General features: G+C 40.2%; 2 protein-coding genes across 5 annotated transcripts in view; one reads left to right on the top strand and one right to left on the bottom strand.

Annotated features, from left to right (window-relative positions):
* Positions 1-13,025, top strand: part of LOC110076071 (retinoic acid-induced protein 3) — a 31,539-nt gene extending 18,514 nt beyond the window's left edge. For both annotated transcript variants that reach the window (XM_020787920.3, XM_078376093.1), the window contains one exon: positions 2,583-13,025. In XM_020787920.3, the coding sequence (XP_020643579.3) occupies positions 2,583-2,699 (117 nt within the window). In that variant the 3' untranslated portion in view covers positions 2,700-13,025. The remainder of the gene's footprint in view (positions 1-2,582) is intronic.
* Positions 5,623-21,758, bottom strand: part of LOC110076089 (retinoic acid-induced protein 3) — a 37,266-nt gene continuing 21,130 nt past the window's right edge. For 2 of the 3 annotated variants that reach the window (XM_020787952.3, XM_020787951.3), the window contains 2 exons: positions 20,471-20,520; positions 5,623-18,308 (listed from right to left, as the gene is read on the bottom strand). In XM_020787952.3, the coding sequence (XP_020643611.2) occupies positions 18,222-18,308; positions 20,471-20,520 (137 nt within the window). In that variant the 3' untranslated portion in view covers positions 5,623-18,221. The remainder of the gene's footprint in view (positions 18,309-20,470; positions 20,521-21,758) is intronic. The other variant, XM_073000200.2, reaches the window with a different exon arrangement.

Here is a 21,758-nt window from a genome sequence, read left to right as displayed (position 1 = left end):
TATTAGAGCCTCAGGTTCAGATCTGTCCTTCCAGTGAGCACTCAGGGTTGAATTCCTTCAGAATGGATCAGTTTGTTCTCCTTGCAGTCGGCGGACTCTCAAGAGTCTCCTCCAGCACCAGAATTCAAAAGCATCAGTTCTTTGGCAGCCAGCCTTCTTTATGGTCCAGCTCTCACTTTAATATATCACTACAGGAAAAACCATACCTTTGACTGTTCGGACTTTTGTTGGCAAGTTGATGTCTCTGTTTTTTAAGATGCTGTCAAGGTTTGTCATCGCTTTCCTCCCAGGAAGCAGGAGTCATTTATTTTCAGCGTTGCTGTCATCATCTGCAGTGATCATGGAGCCCAAGAAAGTAAAATCTGTCACTGCGTCCATATCTCCCCCTTCTGTTTGCCAGGAGGTGATGGAACCAGTGGCCATGATCTTGGGGGTTTTGTTTGTTTGTTTGTTTTTGATGTTGAGCTTCAGACCATTTTTTGTGCTCTCCTCTTTCACCCACATTACAAGGTTCTTTAATTCCTCCTCACTTTCTGCCATGAGAGTGGTATCATCTGCATAAGATACTTAACTCTGTCTTTTGACCTCAGATCTTTACAGTATTCTAGTGTTCAAACTCATATTTCAAATTACTGTATTTATCCAGTATTTCAGTTCAGATGCTCCATCATCATCTTGAAACTTAATCTAGCTAAGATGGAGTTGCTCATTTTTCTTCCCTGAAAACCTTTTTTACACACATTTTCTATACCTATTGATAATGTTATTATCCACCCTGTGGAGCATGTATGCTATCTTTTTGATATGTCTGTTTCTTTTATTCCTTACACTCAAGTTAAGACTTATCTTTTTTTTTCTTTTATGACAGGAACATGTCTTTTTCTTTCTGTTCTTTCTGCTAAGACTTTATGGCTTAGCTATTTCTTATTTAGACAATTATAATCTTCTGGCTGATCTTCCACAACTCATATTAATCCACATGTTTCTATTCAAAACTTTGCAGATATATGTATATTTGGCCCATCATTCATTGTGTTACTCCCCATTTAAAACCTCTGCAGTGGCTTCTTCTCAGTTCCAGGATTAAGCATAAGCTTCTTGTTCTTACTTTTAAAGCCCTTTATACACCGCCAGCTCCTTATTTTTTGGTTTCTGGTTTCTCACTCTAGGCCCAGTTGTTCCCCACATTCTTCTGTTTTAAATTCTGTTTTTGTTCCTGGCTCACTTGGTTAAGATCACCTGCACTTGAAGGCACCTTCATCCTATCTCCTTCCCTGTTCCATCTCCTTGGAAGTGTCTCCCCCATTATATGTAAGCTGCTCCTCCCCATGCTGTATGTTGAAATATATGTATGTTGCTGACATTTTTATTCTGTTTTGGTTGCATTATACTATGAGGAGGGTTTTCTTTTTAAATTTCACTTGTGCATTTAAAATTACTTGTTTGTTTCATTACATTATTATTCCTTCCCCTTCTCCTCCAATTTTTTGTTTCATGTTTTAGACTATTTGCCATTTGGGCAGAGTTTTCTTATTCTGTTTTAACCTATCTGTACAGAGCCATTTATGTTGATCACCCTATACAAATAAATGATAATAATAATCTGTACACATAATTGGCATTTACACAAATTGCTATTCTCTCTCTCTCTCTTTCTCTTTCTCTCTCTCTCTCTCTCTCTTTCTCTCTCTCTTTCTCTTTCTCTTTCTCTCTCTCTCTCTCTCTCTCTGAGATGATGATGATGATGCATGTCCCCATTCTTGGCAATGTGTCAGTGGCCACTAGACATGAGCATGATAACTAAAAATAACTAAAATCATAGATTTGTATTCATTAGAGGCATTGGTTTGCGCGAATATGAATCAATGAATTAGCAATTCTTGAATGAATTTGGTGATTTGTTTTTTAAAAAAATTTGTGCCCATCTCTAGTGGCCACCCTATCTGGAGACCACTATCAGATTTTCTGGAGAGAAAGGCCCTGGAAAATGTCCTAGAAAGGCTCTGGTAAGAACCAGTCAAGGCATCAGCAGCTGGGGCAGCATGAAAGAAGAAACTGCTTTTGCTCAAAGGCACTTTGAAGTTGTTTGCCAGACTTTGTGTCCCTGGGACACAGATTCCCTACTCGGCTCTTGTATTAGAATTATAGTCCTGTGACATCCTTAGGTTTTTTTTTTTAAAAAAGGGCACAGTGGAGACTGGAGACTCCAAAGGCATGGCTATGTGTGTGAATGAACTCAGGATTTGAGTCTGAACTTTAAAGGGGTGATCCAAACAGCTGAATCCATTTTCAAAGTAGAGTTCAGCATCTTGGAGAACTCCTGTAAAATTCATACAGATTCACCGGTCCTCTACACTTGATTTATCAGAGCCTCAGCTGAATAACGGGCATAGATTGAAACAGAAATGAGTGCAGGTTCCCACCACCACCACTGTCTCAGAAGCTTTTCTTTCCTCTTCTTTACCTTTAATCTTGCACAACCTGTGAACACACCACTCTATTGCTTTGCCTTTACTTGATTGTTTGCTTTGTTTTCCACTTTCACCAGCATTAACAAATGTGAAATCTTTCTTGCTTTCCAGAACTTTGAAGGTGAACCACATTTCTTAATCCCTCGGGTAATGCTTCATCCAGCATACAAGCAGGACATGGTGGGGTGCTCCGAAGCCAAGAAAGAACCAACAACAGACAAAAATTGAATTTTAACATGCATAGAACCCAGTAAAAGCTCTGGGTTCCTTTATTGGCCAACTTCTCTTTTACCAGGCAGTCCTCTGCCCACCTTAAGATCACTGGAGTTTTCCAACCTTCATTAATCTTCCAAACATGTCCCACCAGACCAACTTTTCTATCCTCCTACCATGAAATTCTAACCCCTGTCCTATTTGTGGCTTGTAGTCCAGAGGAACTTTATCTATGTATTGTGATTTAATACTGTGCCAAGACCTAGAAAATTTAAGCTGCTTTGGGGTTCATTGTGGCATACTACATACTACTACAAGTATATCCAGATTTACTGTTTCTTTGCCTGTAAGTTAGAAAACTGTATTCTTTTCTCTTCCACAGTGTGCTTGCTTCCCACTGTTTTGCAGTCTTCAGCGTTCCTCTATCCGCCATGAAACTCTAGGGGGCAGATACTTACTAGCCAACTTTGCTGACCTTTAAATTCATTTGTGTCTCTACATTGTTGATCTGCCACATACACACACCATTTTTAAATATTGCAAAACGGTGTGCCCTTTGAATTCAAAGTTTTGTGCTTGGCAGTCCTACAGATGGGAGGTCCTTTCGATGCCTTCAGTGTTGGCAGCTCAATGTGCAACAAGAAGGTTCAGAAGTCACAGTGCTGGCACTCTGTCCCCTGCCTTATTCCCAATAGCATGGTGGGCTCAATTGTGGGCACTCACAGCTTCCCTCCTCGTCCTCTCCCTCCTTCCTTTTTTGATGTGGCAACATTGCACAAGCACAGTGTACATTCACACTAGAGCTGTGCAGACTTGTGTTTTTGGAGAATCGTTTTCTTTAATACCCCAGGTAGCAGTGGGAAATTCAGCCCACAAATCTGCAGAGCTCTATTTCCAATCCCTCTCTGCTGTGTCAGTGAGCACTGGTGCCATTTGAAACATCATGCCTAGGCTTTGATGCATCCTTTCACACACAAAGATCAAACTTCCTCCTCCTCTAGTGCCACTTGACTTGGAGATTGGTCTCTCTCTACCTGGAAAGCTGTGAAAGTGTATCAAATGCCCTGAGACAACAAGCCAGCAATCTGAGACAGGGAAACCCAAACTTCACTGTACTCAATTTTCAGAAATGCAAACAAGCCTTATACAGTACTAGAATGCGGGGTTTCAATATTTAAAAGCAAATATATCAACAATTTAAAAGCAAATATATCAACAATTTAAAAGCACGAAATAAAATCCCTTTGAAACCATCTAAAAACACATTTTTTAAAAAAGCAAATCCCTCCTTAAGTTCCCTTCCTGAGCAGCAATTCGTGTTAAACGCTTGCCTGGAAAGAAAGGTCTTTGCCTACTGGCAGAAGGACAGCAGGGAAGGGGCCAGCTTGGTCTCTCACAGAAGGGAGTTCCACAACCGGGGGGGGGCAGCCACCAAAAGGGCCATCTCTTGAGTCCTTGTGACAGCAGTGGGACCAAGAGGGAGATTCCCCCCAAAGATCTTAAGAATTGAGGAGAGTCCTATGGGGAGATATGGTTATTCTGATGGAGAAATTCTGAGAGTTGTACTTTTTAAAAGTTACTTTTCCAAGCCTTGGTCTGAAGTGGAACAATTCTGAATAAGCTCTGCACAATGCTTGCATCTACACATTTCATTAAGGGTTTGGATTTGCCTTTAAAAATCATTTTTAGGCAGTGAAAAACAACCAGTGAAACTCATGATGCAAAAAAGTTCTCCGTAAAAATTAGGAGCAAAGAATATTCTTAAAATTTGCATTTCCCATTCTGCTAGGATAAACGTAGCCCACCAAATGTTTGCTTATGCAGCACTTAGCAGAGACTACCCTGATTTCTCTTGGAAATTTTAGAGGCCAGTAGTCTCATAAATCAGTTATTTATTTCCCACTGAGGGCTGTTAAGCACTAAAAGACAGTAATGCACCAAGGACTACCCTTTATGTAGCCGAGAGACAGATTTGTCATGCTTAACAAGCCAGTTGGAGGACAGGTCAGAGGCTGTTCAGCCATGTGTACTTTAGCAAGGAGAAGGTTTGGTTTCACAACCTGGCTGATTCATTGATATATTTATACTTATTTATTTATTTCTTCTATTTGTATCCTGCTCCCATTAGTGCCGAGGCACTTCCTTTCCCACTTAGAAGACACCGTTACATTCTCCTTCTTCGTTATGTCTCTGGTTGCTTGTGAATGAAAGGAAGGCCAAGGTGCATCACCCCAACAAAATCTGGATATGTCAAGAGCTGCACTGGGTCTGCACGAAAAGAGTGGCTTATTAAAACAGAGAGAGATGCTCATCTGGAGATGTCTATCCTGTATTCCTTGTCTCACAGCTGCAGATTCAACCAATCACATACATGGTTTATAACACTCTGGATTCCCACTCATCAGCTAGTACACACTTCTTGAGAAGCAGCGTGGTTTTACAAACAAAGCAAAGCATGCTGCTTATATACCGCCCCATAGCGCTTCAAGCACTCTCTGGGCGGTTTACAAGTTAATTATGCAGGCTACACATTGGGGGCCCCCAGCGAGCTGGGTACTCATTTTACCAACCTCGGAAAGATAGAAGGCTGAGTCAACCTTGAGCCGGCTACCTGGGATTGAACCTCAGGTCATGAGCACAATTTTGGCTGCAGTACAGCAGTTTAACCACTGCGCCAACCACTCCAGGGATCTAGAAACAGTCTTGAGTGCAGATGGCTGTTTCAATAAGCTCTGACTCAATTTTCTGTTTCCGGCAGCTAGGCTTTGTTTACATCAGAGGAGGGGAATCTGCAACCTGTGTTGCAAATGTAATCCAACTCTCCAGGCCCCCACTTACCAGGGATATTGGCAAGTTTTTGGATCCAAGTCCCAAGTCCAAGTCTTTGATACCAAGACCCAAGTCTGAGTCCCTATTAAAAACAAGCTTTAAAAAAAACCTGAATAAAGGGAGGGGGAAGTCCAACTCATGAATTGAGTCTGAGCCATTAAAAATGTGAGTCAAGTTTGAGTCAAGTTGCCAGTGTGACAGAAGTCCAACTTGACAGTGAGATTCGCAATTCGAATCCCCATCCTTGCAATTTACTCCTTTCTAACGCCTTGTCTCTTCCAAAGAGATATGGGGTGTGGAGGACAAAGAGCAGAAAGAGATGGAAGGTCTCCAGAACTCCCCTTGCCTTCCCCATTTCCTATTGCATTGCTAGTGGTTTTCTTAATTACAAGGAGCATTATTTTTCCTATGTACAGCTACCAGATTTGGCTTGTTGGGTGAGTGCTAAATTAGCACTCAGAATTTCTGCCAGAAATCCTGATGTATTGAAAGAAGAAATAAAACAGGATGATCTAATCTGTCTCGGTTCTTGAATGGCTCAGATAAAAAGAATGTCACTAAGCTGTTTAAAGAAAACTTGCCATTTCATTGTCAACATCACAACTAAAAGTTATCATGAGTGACCTTAGAAATACATACCTTTGCCAAAGTGGACAACTGTGTGAATAATAGACTATTAAATTAGACTGTTTCAATGAAGGATTTACAATAAGTAGCAAAGGTTAGAGAGATGACAATAATCTAAAGTCGCAGCATAGTGGCTTCTCACTTCAACGGTCTAATATAGCTTTCCTTAACTTGGTGCACTTCTTGAGGAAACAGCCTGAGTTTCAGCACCATGGTTTGGTGTCACTGACAAAGTCTATAGCCGCTCCAGGTGTCCAGAGCACAGACGGTTGCTTAGATAAGCTCTGACTCAATTTTCTGCATCCTGCAGATATTTTTTTTTCATCAGAGGAGAGGCACTTCAGACAATGAACTACAACACCCATCATCCCCAGCCCACATAGACACTGGATACCATGTTGTGATGTACATATTCATACATCACTAATATGTGTAGGTCCAACTCAAAACAACAATATGTTCAGGTCCAGTGCACAGACAGCCATTCTGCAATTTTTCTGAGCATTCACATAAACAGTTTAATATACAGTACAAGCAAAGAAAGTGATTGTCTACCCAGACGTTCATGCTAATGGACCTTGATGTCACAGCCACTCTTAACTGGCTAGCTCAGATTCTCTTGCTTGGCCCATGAGACATATGAAACAACTTTAAAATGTAATCAAAAATAGTATATGCCATAAACACTGGAAATTGCCATACAAAGACATATCAGTTTTTATTGCCACAGATTTCCATAATGTATTTAGGACTTTATCAGTATAACAGATATTTGGCAATAAAATATTGTGTAACAGCAAATGTCAAACCATTTGACTTTCTTTATTTATTCCATAAGAAAATTAAGAAAACTTCCTTGAATCTCATAGAAATCACTGATACGTAAGAATGAACATGTAATGTATTCTCAAAGGCTTTCACGGCCGGGATCTGATGGTTGTTGTGGGTTTTTCGGGTTCTTTGGCCGTGTTCTGAACATTTTGCCAGTCTCTGTGGCCGGCATCTTCAGAGGACTGGAGTAGGAACTCTGTCCATGCTCTGTTGCTGTTTGTTGGATAGTTTAGTATTTATTGCTGTGGGAACAGCTTTTGTATTTTTTCAGGAGATACTGTGATCAGTGTGTTTTTTGTTGTGATAAGAGGGGAGAGATTATAGGTGATTGATGGGTGTCATTAGCTGGTCTTTTTTGTGCAATGATCCCCGGTCCTTGTGGCTAGGTAGAGTTCATTGACCTTTTACAGGCTGTATTTTTCAATATTGGGAGCCAGGCCGTATTTAGTTTTAGGCCTTCTTCCTTTTTGTTGAAATTCTGTTGATGTTTATGGATTTTAATGGCTTCCCTGTGCAGTCTAACATAATGATTGTTCAGTACTGTATTTCAGTATTTTGACATATAATTACATGTCCAGCTTGTTTTAGGGCATGTTCAGCTACTGCTGATTTTTCCAGTTGTTTAATCTGCAGCATCTCTCATGTTCTTTGATTCTGGTGTGAATACTGCATTTTGTGATTGCAATATATACCTGTCCACAACTGCAAGGTATCTGGTATACTCCTGCAGTAGTGAGGGGGTCCCTTTTGTCCTTTGCTGACCGTAACATTTGTTGTATTTTTGTGGTGGGTCTGACTACTGTTTGTAGGTTGTGTGTTTTTTTTTAAGTTTCCCCATGCGATCCGTGACCCCCTTTGATATATGGCAGAAATACTGTATTTGTGGGTGGTTGTTTTTCCTCTTCAGTTTGGTGTTGTTTTCTTGGTTTGATGGCTCTTTTGATTTCGTTCTCGGAATAGCCATTCGCCTGTAGGGCCCAATTCTGATGGTTGAGTTCAGTGCTGAGAAAGGGAGTGTTCAGCTGTTTAGCCAGCTCATGATAAAGATGTAGGTTGAACAATAGCAAGGTGAGCTCTATTTCTATATCAGAATTAAGGAGTGCACGGAAAGGGGATTCTTTATCGCTTGGAGAATAGCCATCACACTGAAACTTATGAAAAACCGCACATTACAAAAGCATATTCAACAGTGCTTAAAATTATATTTTTGTAAAAAAGTAATCAGAAATATACATAGCATGCATGAAACCTGTAGGCAGAATTATGTTTTCTATTCCATTCTCTTATTACCAAGCACCAACTTTCTGTGGGAAAAGAATCAGTCTTCTACTGTACTGATCAGTTGTGTTTGCTTAATTCAGCTAAAGGTTCTGGAAATGTTGTATGCATGCCTTTTTTGTCATGTCATTGCATTATGGGAATTGTAGTGTTAAACTTGCCATACTGTTCTTATATAAATGATTTAAATGGGAGTGATGATGGTCCGACATGAAAGTTTTACAGTGTAAAGATGAATCTGATCTGGTATAAAGAGATGAAAAAACCTGTGAGAATATTTATTGCTTTAAATGCAAAAAAAATGTTTGAACTATCATGAGAATGCAGACATCATAAAACATCTAATGCTTATTCACATAAACTATGGTTCATAATCAGAGTTGTCATGGGTGGTGGTTGGAGTTTTTGTGTAGGTACCGGTCTGTATGGGTGGCTCGTTTCATGACAGAAAAGAGGCATAATCAAAACACTGGTAGACCATGCAAATCAGAACTGTGAAGCTCAATTTAGTTGTCTAAACAGCTTTTTAGACACGTTGGTTTCTGTTCCCTGAAATGGCAAGAATTAAGGCATTCAGTACATGTCTTTTCTCCTAGCATATGGCTTGGCTTGTTTACTTGAGTCCTCGGTTACCCGCATGCAGCCATCTTGTTTATAAGCACCTTCATCGTGTTCACCTTATTTGCATTTGCTCGTTTATTTGTGGGTAGCTGTGGTCTTGAGCTATGTGAAAAGTGAAGAAGGGGAGTATTTTGTATCTAAACCATCCTTCCATGAGCTCTGCCAGTACGTTATTCTCCCTCCTGCACTTTTTTTGATTTACTTTATCCTGAATTTATTTGCATTAGTACTTTTTTCATGGGTTACCCTCTCCATGTAGTTTTTTTCCTCCTGCAAGATCAGCATCCTGTGATAATTAGGCTACTGTCCCTTAATTCTAGCAAATTGCCAATTGGATCTAGACAGACAGTCTAATAATTCAGCATATATATGAAGAGCATGACCATGTCCTTGTAAAGAAGGCCAGTGCCAGGAAGAAATAAAGATGATGGTGCGCAAATGGATAGTGCATGAATTTGATGATAGCAAGACCCAGTTTAAATCCAGCCTGTCTGGCAAAATGAGTGAGGATTTTTGGTGCAGTCATGCCATCAAGTGGCCAGTTGTGAAAGTGACATGTAGAGCTAAGGCCCTGAATGTTTTCTAACATCCATTTTACACAGCTCGGCAATCAGTATTTATTCAGATATCACCTGTTCAATTAGCAGGAGCTGGCAGGTTTATTACAAACCACCTGTTTCCAAATATAAACACTTATCAAGGTAGTAAAAACATGCATGAAGACAATGACAATTCTTTATGAGCAAGTCCTCATTAGCAATATCATGAAGTGGAAGGTATTACCACATGTTAGTGGTTTCTGGTGCAGAAGGCAGCTGATGATTAAATTAATACTTGACATTAACTTTCAATTTAGCAAGTACAATATCCAACTGAGAAGCAAATTTGGGCTGCTATGAAAAATGCTATGCTGTTTAAAATTCACAGTGCAGGATGATGTGTTTTTGAACACAATGCTATTGTATCCTTGGTGCTTAAGAAGAAAGAGTCATGCCCTCTGAAAGATTCATTCATTCATTCATTCATCCATTTATTTACTTATTTATTAAGAATGAGCTGTCGGAGGCAAAAATATCCTTCAACAGATCCTGTTGCTACAGCCAAGGTTGCCCAAGTTGAGAGGGTAACTAAATGCAGCTATACAAAACCTGCAAAGCCAATTATTTTATATATATCAGAGTTACACTTCTGGGTAGGGCCCAAGATTTTCAGTCCTCTGCTAGAACTGTCTGAGCCAAAAGAAACCGAGAGGGAAAGGGAGATCCAGAATCTAACTTCCGGATCAAGGCAAACAATAATACCACAGAGCAACAGTGCCAATTTTGCATTTGCCACATCTCATTTCCAGTATAGTGCCCAGTTCTGAGCACCAGAGTTTAAGAAGGACATTGATAAGCTGGATAGAACATGCACAGAGGAGAGCAATCAACATGGAAAAGGGTCTGGAAATCAAACCCTAAAAGAAATTGTTGAGGGAGTTGGGTATTGGAGCCAGGTCACCCCCTGCTTTGCCTTTGAGGATCCAGGAAGAAAGATTTACTCATCCAGATAATCAGAAGGACAGCACACCAAACTAGTTACAATCAGGAGGGAGAATATAGGCAACTAGCTATACAGATGGTAGCACTCACAGGACATTTAAGGAAGAAGAGTGGATTTAAATGGAGAGACTCAGATAAAAAGCAACTTTCTCTGGCTGGAAAGGCCTGAAGAGACAAAGAGCTGAGAAAATGGGAATCTGTGGACAAGCAGAAGGTCTTGTCAATCTAAGGCCTGGGGTTGTCTGAGGGCTGACCAGCAAACAGCAGAAACCAGTTTTTCCATCCTGGTAGGGTCTGAAGCCCACAACAGCTAATGTTGACCAACTCCACATAAGCATGAGACAGGAGAGATATAAGCCTGGTGTATGGAGTTACCTTGCCGTGTTTGTGCTCAGAGGGGAAGAACTATAACTTAGCTGCCTTTTGGTGATCAGATCAGAGGTTTGAGGCATCATAGGTAGGGGTTTTAGACTAAACCATGGGCAAAGCCAGTAAATATCTGTGTATTCCTGTGGCTTCTCTTTGCACTAAGGAAGAGCTCTGGTAGGATAACATGGCTTTGATAACAGGTGGGTTTAGCCTGGTAAAGAGATGACTGAGAGGAAATACAGTAGGCATTTTCAAATGCCCAAAGGGCATGGAAGATGGTGCAAGCCACAAGCCTCTCTTCTGCATCTCCAAAAAAAAACAGGGTGTGAACGAAGAGGGTGAGACCAGAAGCAAGAAAAGAGATGTTGAATAAACATTGTGAAGAACCTTTTGACTATAGCCATGGAACAGACCATGGTCATCTGTCAAGGAAACTGGAGCTATGTATTTCCTACATGAACAGGGGCTGGAATAACTGGCTCTTGGGATCCTCTCCAATGTTAGAATTCTATTATTTTGAGATACAGTATGTCTAAGATTTCCTCTTTCTTCTTCTTTTTTCTTCTATGTACTATGGTGCTGTCATCCATAATTTTCATACTAAAAAGAAGATAAAAGAGTAAATATAGATACGTGACAGTACTGCCCACTTGTAGCTGGCTGGACAGCTCAGTGGGTCGGACCACCTGTTTGGAAGTTGGAATCCCCACTGTGCCTCAGGAGAAGGTCCAGGCTGTAGAGCTGTGGGCAATCTGCATTGTCACTAGGTGCCCTCAGAAGGAAGGGATGGTAAACTTCTTCTGAATACTTTCTATCTAGAACGTTTTGGGAGGGCAGTCATAAGTTGGAACTGACTTGACAGGAAATAATAAAGTACTGCCCAACATTGCCCAACCATAAGTATTTGCATTCCACCCATCAGTTGTCTGGAACACTAATCCACTCCACCTAACTTTTAGTTTCTTTCAAAACAAAACCAACAAGCTTTTAAAATTTGTGACCTGACAGCTTCTATTTATAGAAAGAAAGGACACCCTGAATAGTCACATATCACAGTACATCCTTTCATTTCAGTGGTCACAGGCTGAAAAGCAGTGATTCACATGTTGGAAAGCACCACCCTGCTTCACTATCAAACAATAGTTGCCTTATGCAAATTTGCCTGTTATTGCATGCTGTAAAATGCTCACCGGGGTCAAAAATAAATATATGTCCAGTGCTTGGCTATCCTTGAAGTGTCCCTTCAGGTGCAAGTTGGAAGCCACTTAACAGCAAGTAACAACAGCAGTATTTTCTGAAGCCCTGGCTGGAGATGTGGCTTCCCCATTAAAATGTGCCCAGAGATGCCATGAAAGTAGGAAGCTCAGGAGATGGCCAAGGTTCCAGTAATGGGACTGAGCAAGAGGGCCCACAAACACAGTAGGGCTGATACGCCACACTTTGTAGCAACAGGAGTGGTACACATTTGTCATCTAAAGAGAGCCATGGCACAAGACTATAAAGTCTAGGGCCTAATATAACTAAACTACTGATTTGACCACTGCATGTGTGGTCCACTACCGAGTTACCCAGTGTGGCAGAATGCCCACGTCACTCCTGTCCATCATATGGAGCTCATGTGCAAGAGCCTATGATAGGACAGGAGGGGCATAGAGTGACAGTTAGATAGCTAAAGAGAAAGGGGAACAGGAGACTGAACTGAAAAAGTTAAGACAGAGATTGGAAAGGTGGAGTGTTAAAGAGAATAGGAAAGAGTTAGAAGGAATAGTGAATAGATCGATAGTCAAAGAGTATTGTTGAAGTGGATATTGTGAATACGTATATGGACACAAACGTGTAATCAAACCCAAGTACTTTAATGAGAGATCTTAATCAATAATAAAAGCACATCTATGATTTACATCTGTGATTTACAAACTAAAAATTCAATAAACCTTTTGTATTGGCAGCACACGTCTGAGATACATATATTTGGTATAGTGTGGACTAGATCCACTGGTGGAAGTGTAAAAAGAGTATATGCATTCAGAGGATGGACCTGAGAGTTTGGGGAGAACAAACAAGGGACACTGAGTTGACCCATCATTCAATTTTATCTCATTATATGTTGAATAAACCACACATCTATCTTGTCATTATAAATGTTATTGTTACTACCCTGTTTCCCCAAAAATAAGACTTAACCTGAAAATAAGCCCTAGTATGATTTTTCAGGATACTCATAATATAAGCCCTAACCCAAAAATAAGCCCCGGTTAAATGAAAACCCACCCTCCACCCTTGTGCAGCAACCAGAAAAAGAGGACAGGACTATAAAATAAAATATCTCCTGAAAATAAGCCCTAAAGCGTTTTCTGGAGCAAAAATTAATATACCGGTAAGACTCTTATATTCGGGGACAGGGTGGCGCTGTGGACTAAACCGCAGAAGCCTGTGCTGCAGGGTCAGAAGACCAGCAGTCGTAAGATCAAATCCATGCGACGGAGTGAGCTCCCATTGCTTTGTCCCAGCTCCTGCCAACCTAGCAGTTCGAAAGCATGCAAATGCGAGTAGATAAATAGGTACCACTACAGTGGGAAGGTAAAACAGCGTTTCCTCGTCACGCTGGCCACGTGGCAACAGAAACTGTCTTCGGACAAGCGCTGGCTCTACAGCTTGAAAACAGGAGTTGGACACGACTGAACTAAAAATGTCAAGGGGAACCTTTACCTTTACCTATTTTCGGGGAAACATGATATGCAACCATATTTTGAGTATAATTATTGATAAAAGAGTGGTATACCCACTAGCATTTTTTTGCTGCACATTGCTTGCCTGCCCTTAGAGTTTCCTAACTATAACTGAGTGTTGTTGCGATGTAATCCTGTCAGAGATCTGAACGAAATCCATACATCTGAGATTTCAGCCTAAAGTATTTCTGATTCCTTGAGATTTGAACCTATAGCAGCTGGATTTGTTCACTGCTGTTACCCAACACTGGGACTTAGCCCAATATTTTGTGCTGGGTGGAAAATGCTGAAAAAACCAGCAGCCCTTTTTCGCATCCGTCACGCCCAAGTGCTTTAAAATGGGAGGGGCAGGGCTCTGTGTTAATCACCACAGTAAAGAGGAAAGCAAACACCAGTTTCCTTCGAAACTTTTGATCATTCATAGCAACATGTTGACTTTCAGGGTGGGGAAAGAAGCAGGGTGACTTCAAAACATTGCATGGGGAAGAGAGGACGACACAGTCACACACAAAGACATGGGCATGGAAGGTGAGATTTGAAGCAGGAAAGATCACATGGAGGGCAAAATATTGGGAGGCCCTTGACAGGGAGAAGCAGAAGGAAGAAAACAAGCAATGGTGCATACTCAAAGCAAAACATGAAAGACTGTCCTGAAGGGTATATTAATATATAGCTCTATATCATAGCCAACGGTGCAACTGTTGTATGATCTGCAAACAACTAACACTTGCATACCTCTAGCTTTGTTGGCTAAACTGGATTTACTCAAAAGTAAACCTCACAATGTTCCAAAAGATGTCTTTCCTGCCAAGTGTATTTAAGATTACTGACTTAATCCTGCTTATATCATATTGCTCCTTAATAGAGCCAAAACTGTTTCAGTCAAATAAGCCAATTTATGGAATGTTTCTTTCAAGTGGTGGGAGGAAACTCTGAAGGAAATATATTCGTAGCCTTGATAACAAGGATCTGTTGTTTTCCTTTAACCTCAAACAAAGCAGGAGGAAGAAACATATTTATCGCTTCATTTGATTGCATGGGGATTGCTAGGTGGAGGTGGAAGGAACCACCTAGTAAAAAAATTCTCCATAAATCAGTCAGAAATTGGGCACTATAGGGCTGTTCAGAGGCAAGAGCCTCATTTTCCAAAGGTGGCAACTTAAACATCCACAATGGAAATATAACAGGGGGAACATGGAAATCTTAGTATTTTGGACTATATCTCCCAGAATTTGCCATCAATATAGCTAAGGTCTTGCTAAGATGTAACAGTAACTTTATAGTAATGGTGAAAAGCTGGAATGAGAGACATTAGCTCCCTTTTTCATCATTGCAAAGTATAAAGCAAAAAAAAAAAAGACTAAAAGATCAGAAAGGGTTAAATATTGGGTTGTTAAGGTTTAGAAGCATTCATAGAAGAGATCTGCTTTCAGAAATAGGGGTTGTTCGTGCAGTAGAGCACTGCAGGAGTGGTGGTGGTAGGATGATATAGCAATATCTGAAAAAAATGAAGTCAAGCTGAAGTATGACATCAGGTTGACATTGGCTTCTTTTGTGCATTCAGTGTCATAGTCAATAAGTGCATTTCTTTGCTTTATTTTTCTCTCCTTTTTATATATACTCTTCCAGGCAACCTATCTTTTTATCTCTTCTATTCCACTTCCTCATTCTATTGTTTTTCGCTCTTGTTTATTTTCTGTATCTTTTTGTTCAAATCTGATCCTGGCGTCTCTCAAAACGGTTCCTTATTTGCCTCCAGTCAGTATGCTATTTTCTCTGCATAATTTTAGAATTTCTAATCACCCACATATGGATGCCTTTATGAATGCACATACCACACACCTGAAACATATACAGGACTCAAATGTGCTGGAGGTGCTTTGCTAAGTTGATACTTGTATGGTGTGTATATTGATGGGCACTGAAATAAAGAGAGTTGAAGGAAAATTTTGAAAGGATTTTAGCAGGGTGATACTCTGTGGAAGATAGTGCTTCAGATATGGCCGATTATAACCTTAAATATAGAAAGCTTGTTATGCTCCATATTCAGAGTGCAGAACGAGTATCTTTCATTTTAAAAAGCATTAATAAAAGAAAAAACTATCAACACACAATATATATAATTATTTATTTAACCACATGCTTAATGTATTATGCAAAATAAACAAATAAATATTATAATATAGGTAGTTACAAGCACACAAGCAAAAACTTTAACACTCCCATCTCACAGACTTAAGGGCAAAATCCAGCATTTGAACTTTCAGTTGATTTCAGTGAGACAAAGATAAATCACAGGCCTAACTCTTCCACTAAAAGCAATAGGATATAAAGGAGGCTGAATTTGGTTGGATTGTGCTTTTTTTTTTTTCCTGAGCTAGCTTTACAACTTTTTCACTAGAATCTGAAGTGATTTTCTGAAAGGGCTTGCAATAAAAATACGTTTTTTACTGCCTGTTTTTCTTTCTCTGCCACACTTTACTTAAACTCCCACTGAGTTCAGTGCAACGTACTCTGGGGTGTATAGGTACAGGATTGCTGCCTTAGCAGTTTAGATCTCACTCCCATCTTCACTTCCTCAGTTTCTTTTCTTTTCCCCACATCTCTGCATTATTCATTCCAGACTCCCAAGCTAAAGTGTTAATGACAAATCAAAGCCCTATAACGTCTATGCCTCGTTAGAGTTTAATGTGGTATATTACAAGTTTCACTCCATTTCATTTCATGTTTTCCACCAATAATTCACTGTTGGCTGTTAACATGGCACGCTTGCATATGGATCATTTAATGTTTATCTTTGTGTATTACACATACATGGCAGGATAGGGATCTCATACTGAGCTGTTGACACAGCAGAGAGCCAAGGATCGCATCCACAGGCAACACATGCTGGCGACAAGGATCTGAATTGTGCCTGTGATGGAGATTTATAAATCAGTAAAGAGAATGCCTGTGAGGATCGGCATTTAGTGTGCTCCTTTGTTTCACCAACTCCTCTCTTGATCTCATACATGTTCCTCACTAAGGCTGCCAGGCTTATGCAATTGCTGTGCTTCTCCAGGTGTCGGTGGGGGGAGGGGGCAGAGAAGAATTTCAGAGCTCATTTTTGGGTGTGAAGTGTTTTTGAAGCCTGGGCACACATTTCCACCCATTTGCAGCTGGCTCAATGGCTCAGTGCAAAGATGTTTATATGCATGTTCTGCTGGCAGCCAAACCTTGCCTACTCCACCCCATGACATCAGAAGGGCCCATGCCAGGGCCTCAGGTTTTGGCAAAAGGGGCTTCTCCATCAGCTGCTGCTACCTGAATCTTTTATCAATGAGATACCAAGGACAGGGTCTGGGAGTTTCCACATGTAAAGGAGGGTACATAGGGTGGATCCCCACCCCACTAATGTGAATGATTTTAAAGGAAATTGTACACATCAATCCCACAATGGTATGATGACTAAAAATAGAGTCTCCATATATATGCTTCTGGTTGCTAGACAGCAGGGATGAACAGAGGATGTCTTTCTCTGTCATGGTCCGTATGTAACAGTCTTAGTACTGAGTGTTGTTTGGGGGAAAGATGACTAAAGAAAGGCCTTCAGTCTGATGAAATCAAGGATGGTCATCTAGTGCTAGTAAGACAGTTCGGATTGCCTGATGACTTATCTGTATACTTCAATGAAAGAGGTATTCTAGTTCAGTTACTATGACAATTCACAGATAGCCACCCACAGATAGAAAGAAGTCATTGTAAGACTTTTCAAGGACTCAGGATATGAAAATGCTGAGGAGAGGCCTAAGATGAGTTTGGACTTGTTACAATGACTTTAGTATCAACCAAGCACTTAAATTAGAACCTATCAGAAACTCTTCATGGCTTCCTAACCACAGCTTATGTAGAGAGAGGGTGTGCGTCTAAAACTGGGTCAGAATTGCTCCAGATTGTAGTTTACCAGAACAGCCAAGGAATGCAGAGCTCGGAACTACTACTTTCTAGGAACTACAATTCCCAGAATTACTTGGGAGCACTGAATATTGTCACTAATTCCAATGCTTCAGAAAGAAAAGGAGGGGGAAATAACATACGTGAACATAGATGATTCAGAGATGTGGCCTAGGCAAAAACAGAGTAATCACCGAGAAGTCTCATTCTGTTTAAGAAGTTTTGGGACTAAACTAGGTATTTGTTCCTAATTTCCATCACATCATGAAGAAAAATAAGGTAGGACAAATTGCTAAAAATAAAGGAGTCTCATGGAATGGAAAGAAGCCATCAGCCCTATTTGGGCAATTACCTCCTATGCAACTGCAATCACATGAGGGAGAACATGTGGCTGCACCAACTGGCTCTCTATCCTCCATCTTGGTCTAGCTAGATGCACAGTATTCTACATGACTAAAAATCTAGGATGATCATCATTCTAATGAACCTGAGAGCCTATGTGGGGCCAGGGCAACTGTAATTGTTTGAGGGGATATATCTGAAAAGGACAATGGAGATTCATTGAATGAAGGGATATGATGAATGAAGAAGGATAAAGTGTCACTTATTCAGAGATGAACAAAAAGGCAATCAGGAGGAAAAATTAATTCTCCTTCATCCACTGCACTGCTGAGCTGTGTCCCTGATTTCCTAAAACAGAAGCATTGGCATATCCAGCATGGTTCCACAGCACCTCAGCCAACCTGGTATTGCTTCTCTTGTGTTCTTTGTAGAGGTTTTTAATGGACGCCTCCAGAATACCCTTGGTATGGGCTGGGCCGGGGTTTGGGCCGTGGAATGGAGAAATCCTGTTGAGGCTCAAGCTTCTGAAAAGGAAAGAAATTATAATTATGATGTTTTAAGATTAAATATATCTAGATTTTTCATTGGTGCTGCAAAATGGTAGTGAAAATGTTTGCAGTGTAATCATTCCCCACCCCTCCTCTCCTACTACATGCTCCTCATTTGAAGCTTCAGCACAATGGATTATTGTATCCCTCTCCCCTCTTTTGCCTGTTTTAGGGTGCAATTAACAGGAAAAAATGCAAATAGATTTGCTATGAAGTTGCACCCAGGAAGTCAGGTTTCCCCAAGTGAATTCACTTTAGGAAAGAGGAAACAGCAGAGAGAGAGAGAGAGAAATTGGCAATCAGCCTTGCTTGGAGCTTGTTAATGTAGCGCTGCTGTGGCCATCCAGATCTGCAGGAGGCACGACTACAGCACAGCTACTTTAACAAGCTTCAAAGAAATACTGATTAGCAATTTCTTCCTCACTCTATGCTAACACCTAGCTCTTTTTTTCCTTTGTTCTTTTAAAAATGGAATGGGAAAAGAAGAGAAGAAGAAAACAGGAAAACCCTATGTACCAAGTTAGGGGAGGAGAGGATTCAAGTGATACCTGGCTTTCCATCTAAACAGGTCTGCTGCTCTGCCTCACTGATGGTGTAGGTGGAATGGCTTGAAAGAGAAGAACTATGGACTCCTCCAAAGAATGATCTGAAACTATATGCATTGGCACAAGCAATCACACTGCCTGAGCCAACACAAATGTATTCACAAGAAGAAAAGTAGAGGCCCCAGGGTGAATGAAAAAATAATTGGATTGGGCTGATTCATATTGACTTGTACATCACATTGTCTACAGAAAATGCTATGAATCTGACCATCTCAGTCCTGGGGCTATTCCTTTAAAGTATTATTTGCTGGTGTAGTTGCCCCTATGACCAAACACACTTTCAAACATCTAAGAGCAAATTAGCCCTGATTTCCCTCCAACTTCACTCGATTTGCCCTCAGTATTATCAGCAGTGATGTCAAGAAGATACTTTCTATAAATTTTCTGATTGGCTACTTTTCTAGGCATAGTCAGGAAATCGCAGCTGTAGAAACTGGGGCTGTGGAAAGCCCGGTGAAATGGCACTTAGGGAATATACACTGCCCACAAAATGTCACCTTTCATTCCAGAAGTGCTCACATGAGAATACTTGGTGCAGTGGTCTAAATCTTAAACCATGTGGTAGGGAGGGATCTACATCTCATATTTGGTTAAAGCCTGTTAACCTGTCTCACAATGTTTCTTTTACACAGAGTAACACTTGGCTTTTCACATACAAAGTGAGCACCTGCTGCCTTTATCACTTTTATCAAAAGCAGTCTAGCTTTCTCTGAGTTCTTCCAGAGAAAGTACCTACTTATGTGCCTATGGTATTTGTATTTTTCCCACCATCCAGATAATGCAAGATATGTCTTGTTTCAAACAGTGAGAAAGAGTAAGAAATTCCAAGACTACATGCTCTTTTTTTGCCCCTCCTGGAAGGTGTGATTTCTTTCTTTCTTCTTGGGGGGCAGAGTTTAGTGCTATGACAGCTTCTCTGCTGAAAAGGATTGACTGTATTTTGTACACAGACAGCTACAGAGCAGAAGCCCCAGCAGGAACTGTGGTGTGTGTTTTTTAGTTTTTTAAAAAAAAATAGAGTTCAAGATGTTCTCTGAAGAGAAGTGGGGAGAAGTTCCAGAAGGAAAGTCCCAAGCTCCCTAAGGTAAGCTCTGGTAGGCACTGGTAGGTTGTGTGTGTGTTTTTTAAATAAAATAAAATATTTTTAAAGGATTTCAGAGGATTTTTTTTAGGGGGTTGGGTTTTTTTTAGTGGAGAGGAAGTTTTATTATATGGAGAAGAGAGGAATGGAGAAGTGATTTTTAAGGTTCAGTTTGTAGAAGTGAATCCTGGTAAGTCCCAGTACTGTATCCTGGAATCTATGCTAATTTCCAGCAAACAAGGATGAACTTGGAGATGGTGATGAGGAACTCTACCCCCTCTGATAGAGCACGCAATATCTGACACAGCCTTAAGCCAATGTAATCTTGCCTAAGTTCTGTATGGCTCCCCTTTGATGTCTGGTCATTCAAAACATTTTTGGAATTTGCTTTTAAGCTATTTGGTTAAAGAGGCTGCATTGTAACAAATACTTTAAAATGAAAGTTTGTTTACCTCCAGTTGGAAGTGAGTTGAATAAGGCACATACGAGCCATCTCTGCTTCCTTAAAAAAGAAAGAAAAGAAAAGAAAGTCAGTAGATTGATATCATAAGCAAAGAAGACTCAATTTGGTTATATACAATCAGTGGCCTACTTTCATATCCAATACAGTGTATGGTTTTGGCATCCATGTTTAGACAGTCATGACAAAACAAATATCACAGATCTCCGCTGCTCCATATTCCAGGTTCTTGATAATGCTTGCCTCACTACACGATGTGGATACATGTACTAAATAACCAACCGCAATCTTTTACTTGCATAATTAAGAATCAATCCCCAATAAACAAAGAAACTTACTTCCATGTAATCGTGCATACAATTACATGCTAGCTACCACAAAAATGTCTCTCTACATGGATCTCTACATAAATAATCCCTATAAGAAATCTAGAAGGAATTAATGCCATTAAAATCAAATTGCTAGTCCTAACCTGAACAGAACCACTGAACAAATGAGACTTGTATAAGTATCAATTTAGCATTCGGCAGTTTATTTAGAGGATCTGTTCTAACTACTGGATTTGAGGCACAGTCACCTCAGTACTTCTAATAATTATGGCTTGGGATTCTTGCCAAGACCTGAATGAATGTTCCCATGACTTTGTGCGGCTACTTTCAGATGTGCCATTACTTCTGTACCTATATTGTACATTACTATATGCTCAGAATATGGGTCTACTGTTGATATATCTTTGCACACTAAAAAAAAACTTCAACTATCACTGTGTCACTCTGGGATGATCTACATATTGGATCAATAATTTAAAAAATTAGGTTCATTGGAGCAAGAAATTGCCTTAAAGTTGCAAAGTTGAACTGGTAAATTAGCCAAACACAACAGTACCTAATTACTCAATGGATACACTGTTTATCATTGTGAACAAATTTAAGCTAGCAGAAACTTGATTTGAGGCCAAATATTCATTTATCTATGCTACGTTTGTGTGATGGTATAGCAGGGAATGAAAAAGAAATATTAAAGAAGGAGGTGCCCCTTCTTTCTATGAAGAAACAGTAGTTTGGGGTTATTTCTAAAATTCTAAGTCATCTAACTGTTTTTATTATATCAAAAAGACATACTAACTGAAATTAGTATAGTATATCACAACTAGAGTAGGCCCATTGAATCAGTGGGGATTTGGTGAGTCAACTCTTCTGTAAGTTCTGTCAATTCAGTGGGCCTACTCTAGCTGCAGGTTAAACCACAGAAGCCTCTGTGCTACAAGGTCAGAAGACCAG

This window comes from Pogona vitticeps, chromosome 5 (assembly GCF_051106095.1).
Source record: "Pogona vitticeps strain Pit_001003342236 chromosome 5, PviZW2.1, whole genome shotgun sequence".
NCBI classification, from domain to species: domain Eukaryota; kingdom Metazoa; phylum Chordata; class Lepidosauria; order Squamata; family Agamidae; genus Pogona; species Pogona vitticeps.
Note: the sequence above shows the minus strand (reverse complement) of the source record. Positions and strands in the feature narration are given on the sequence as shown.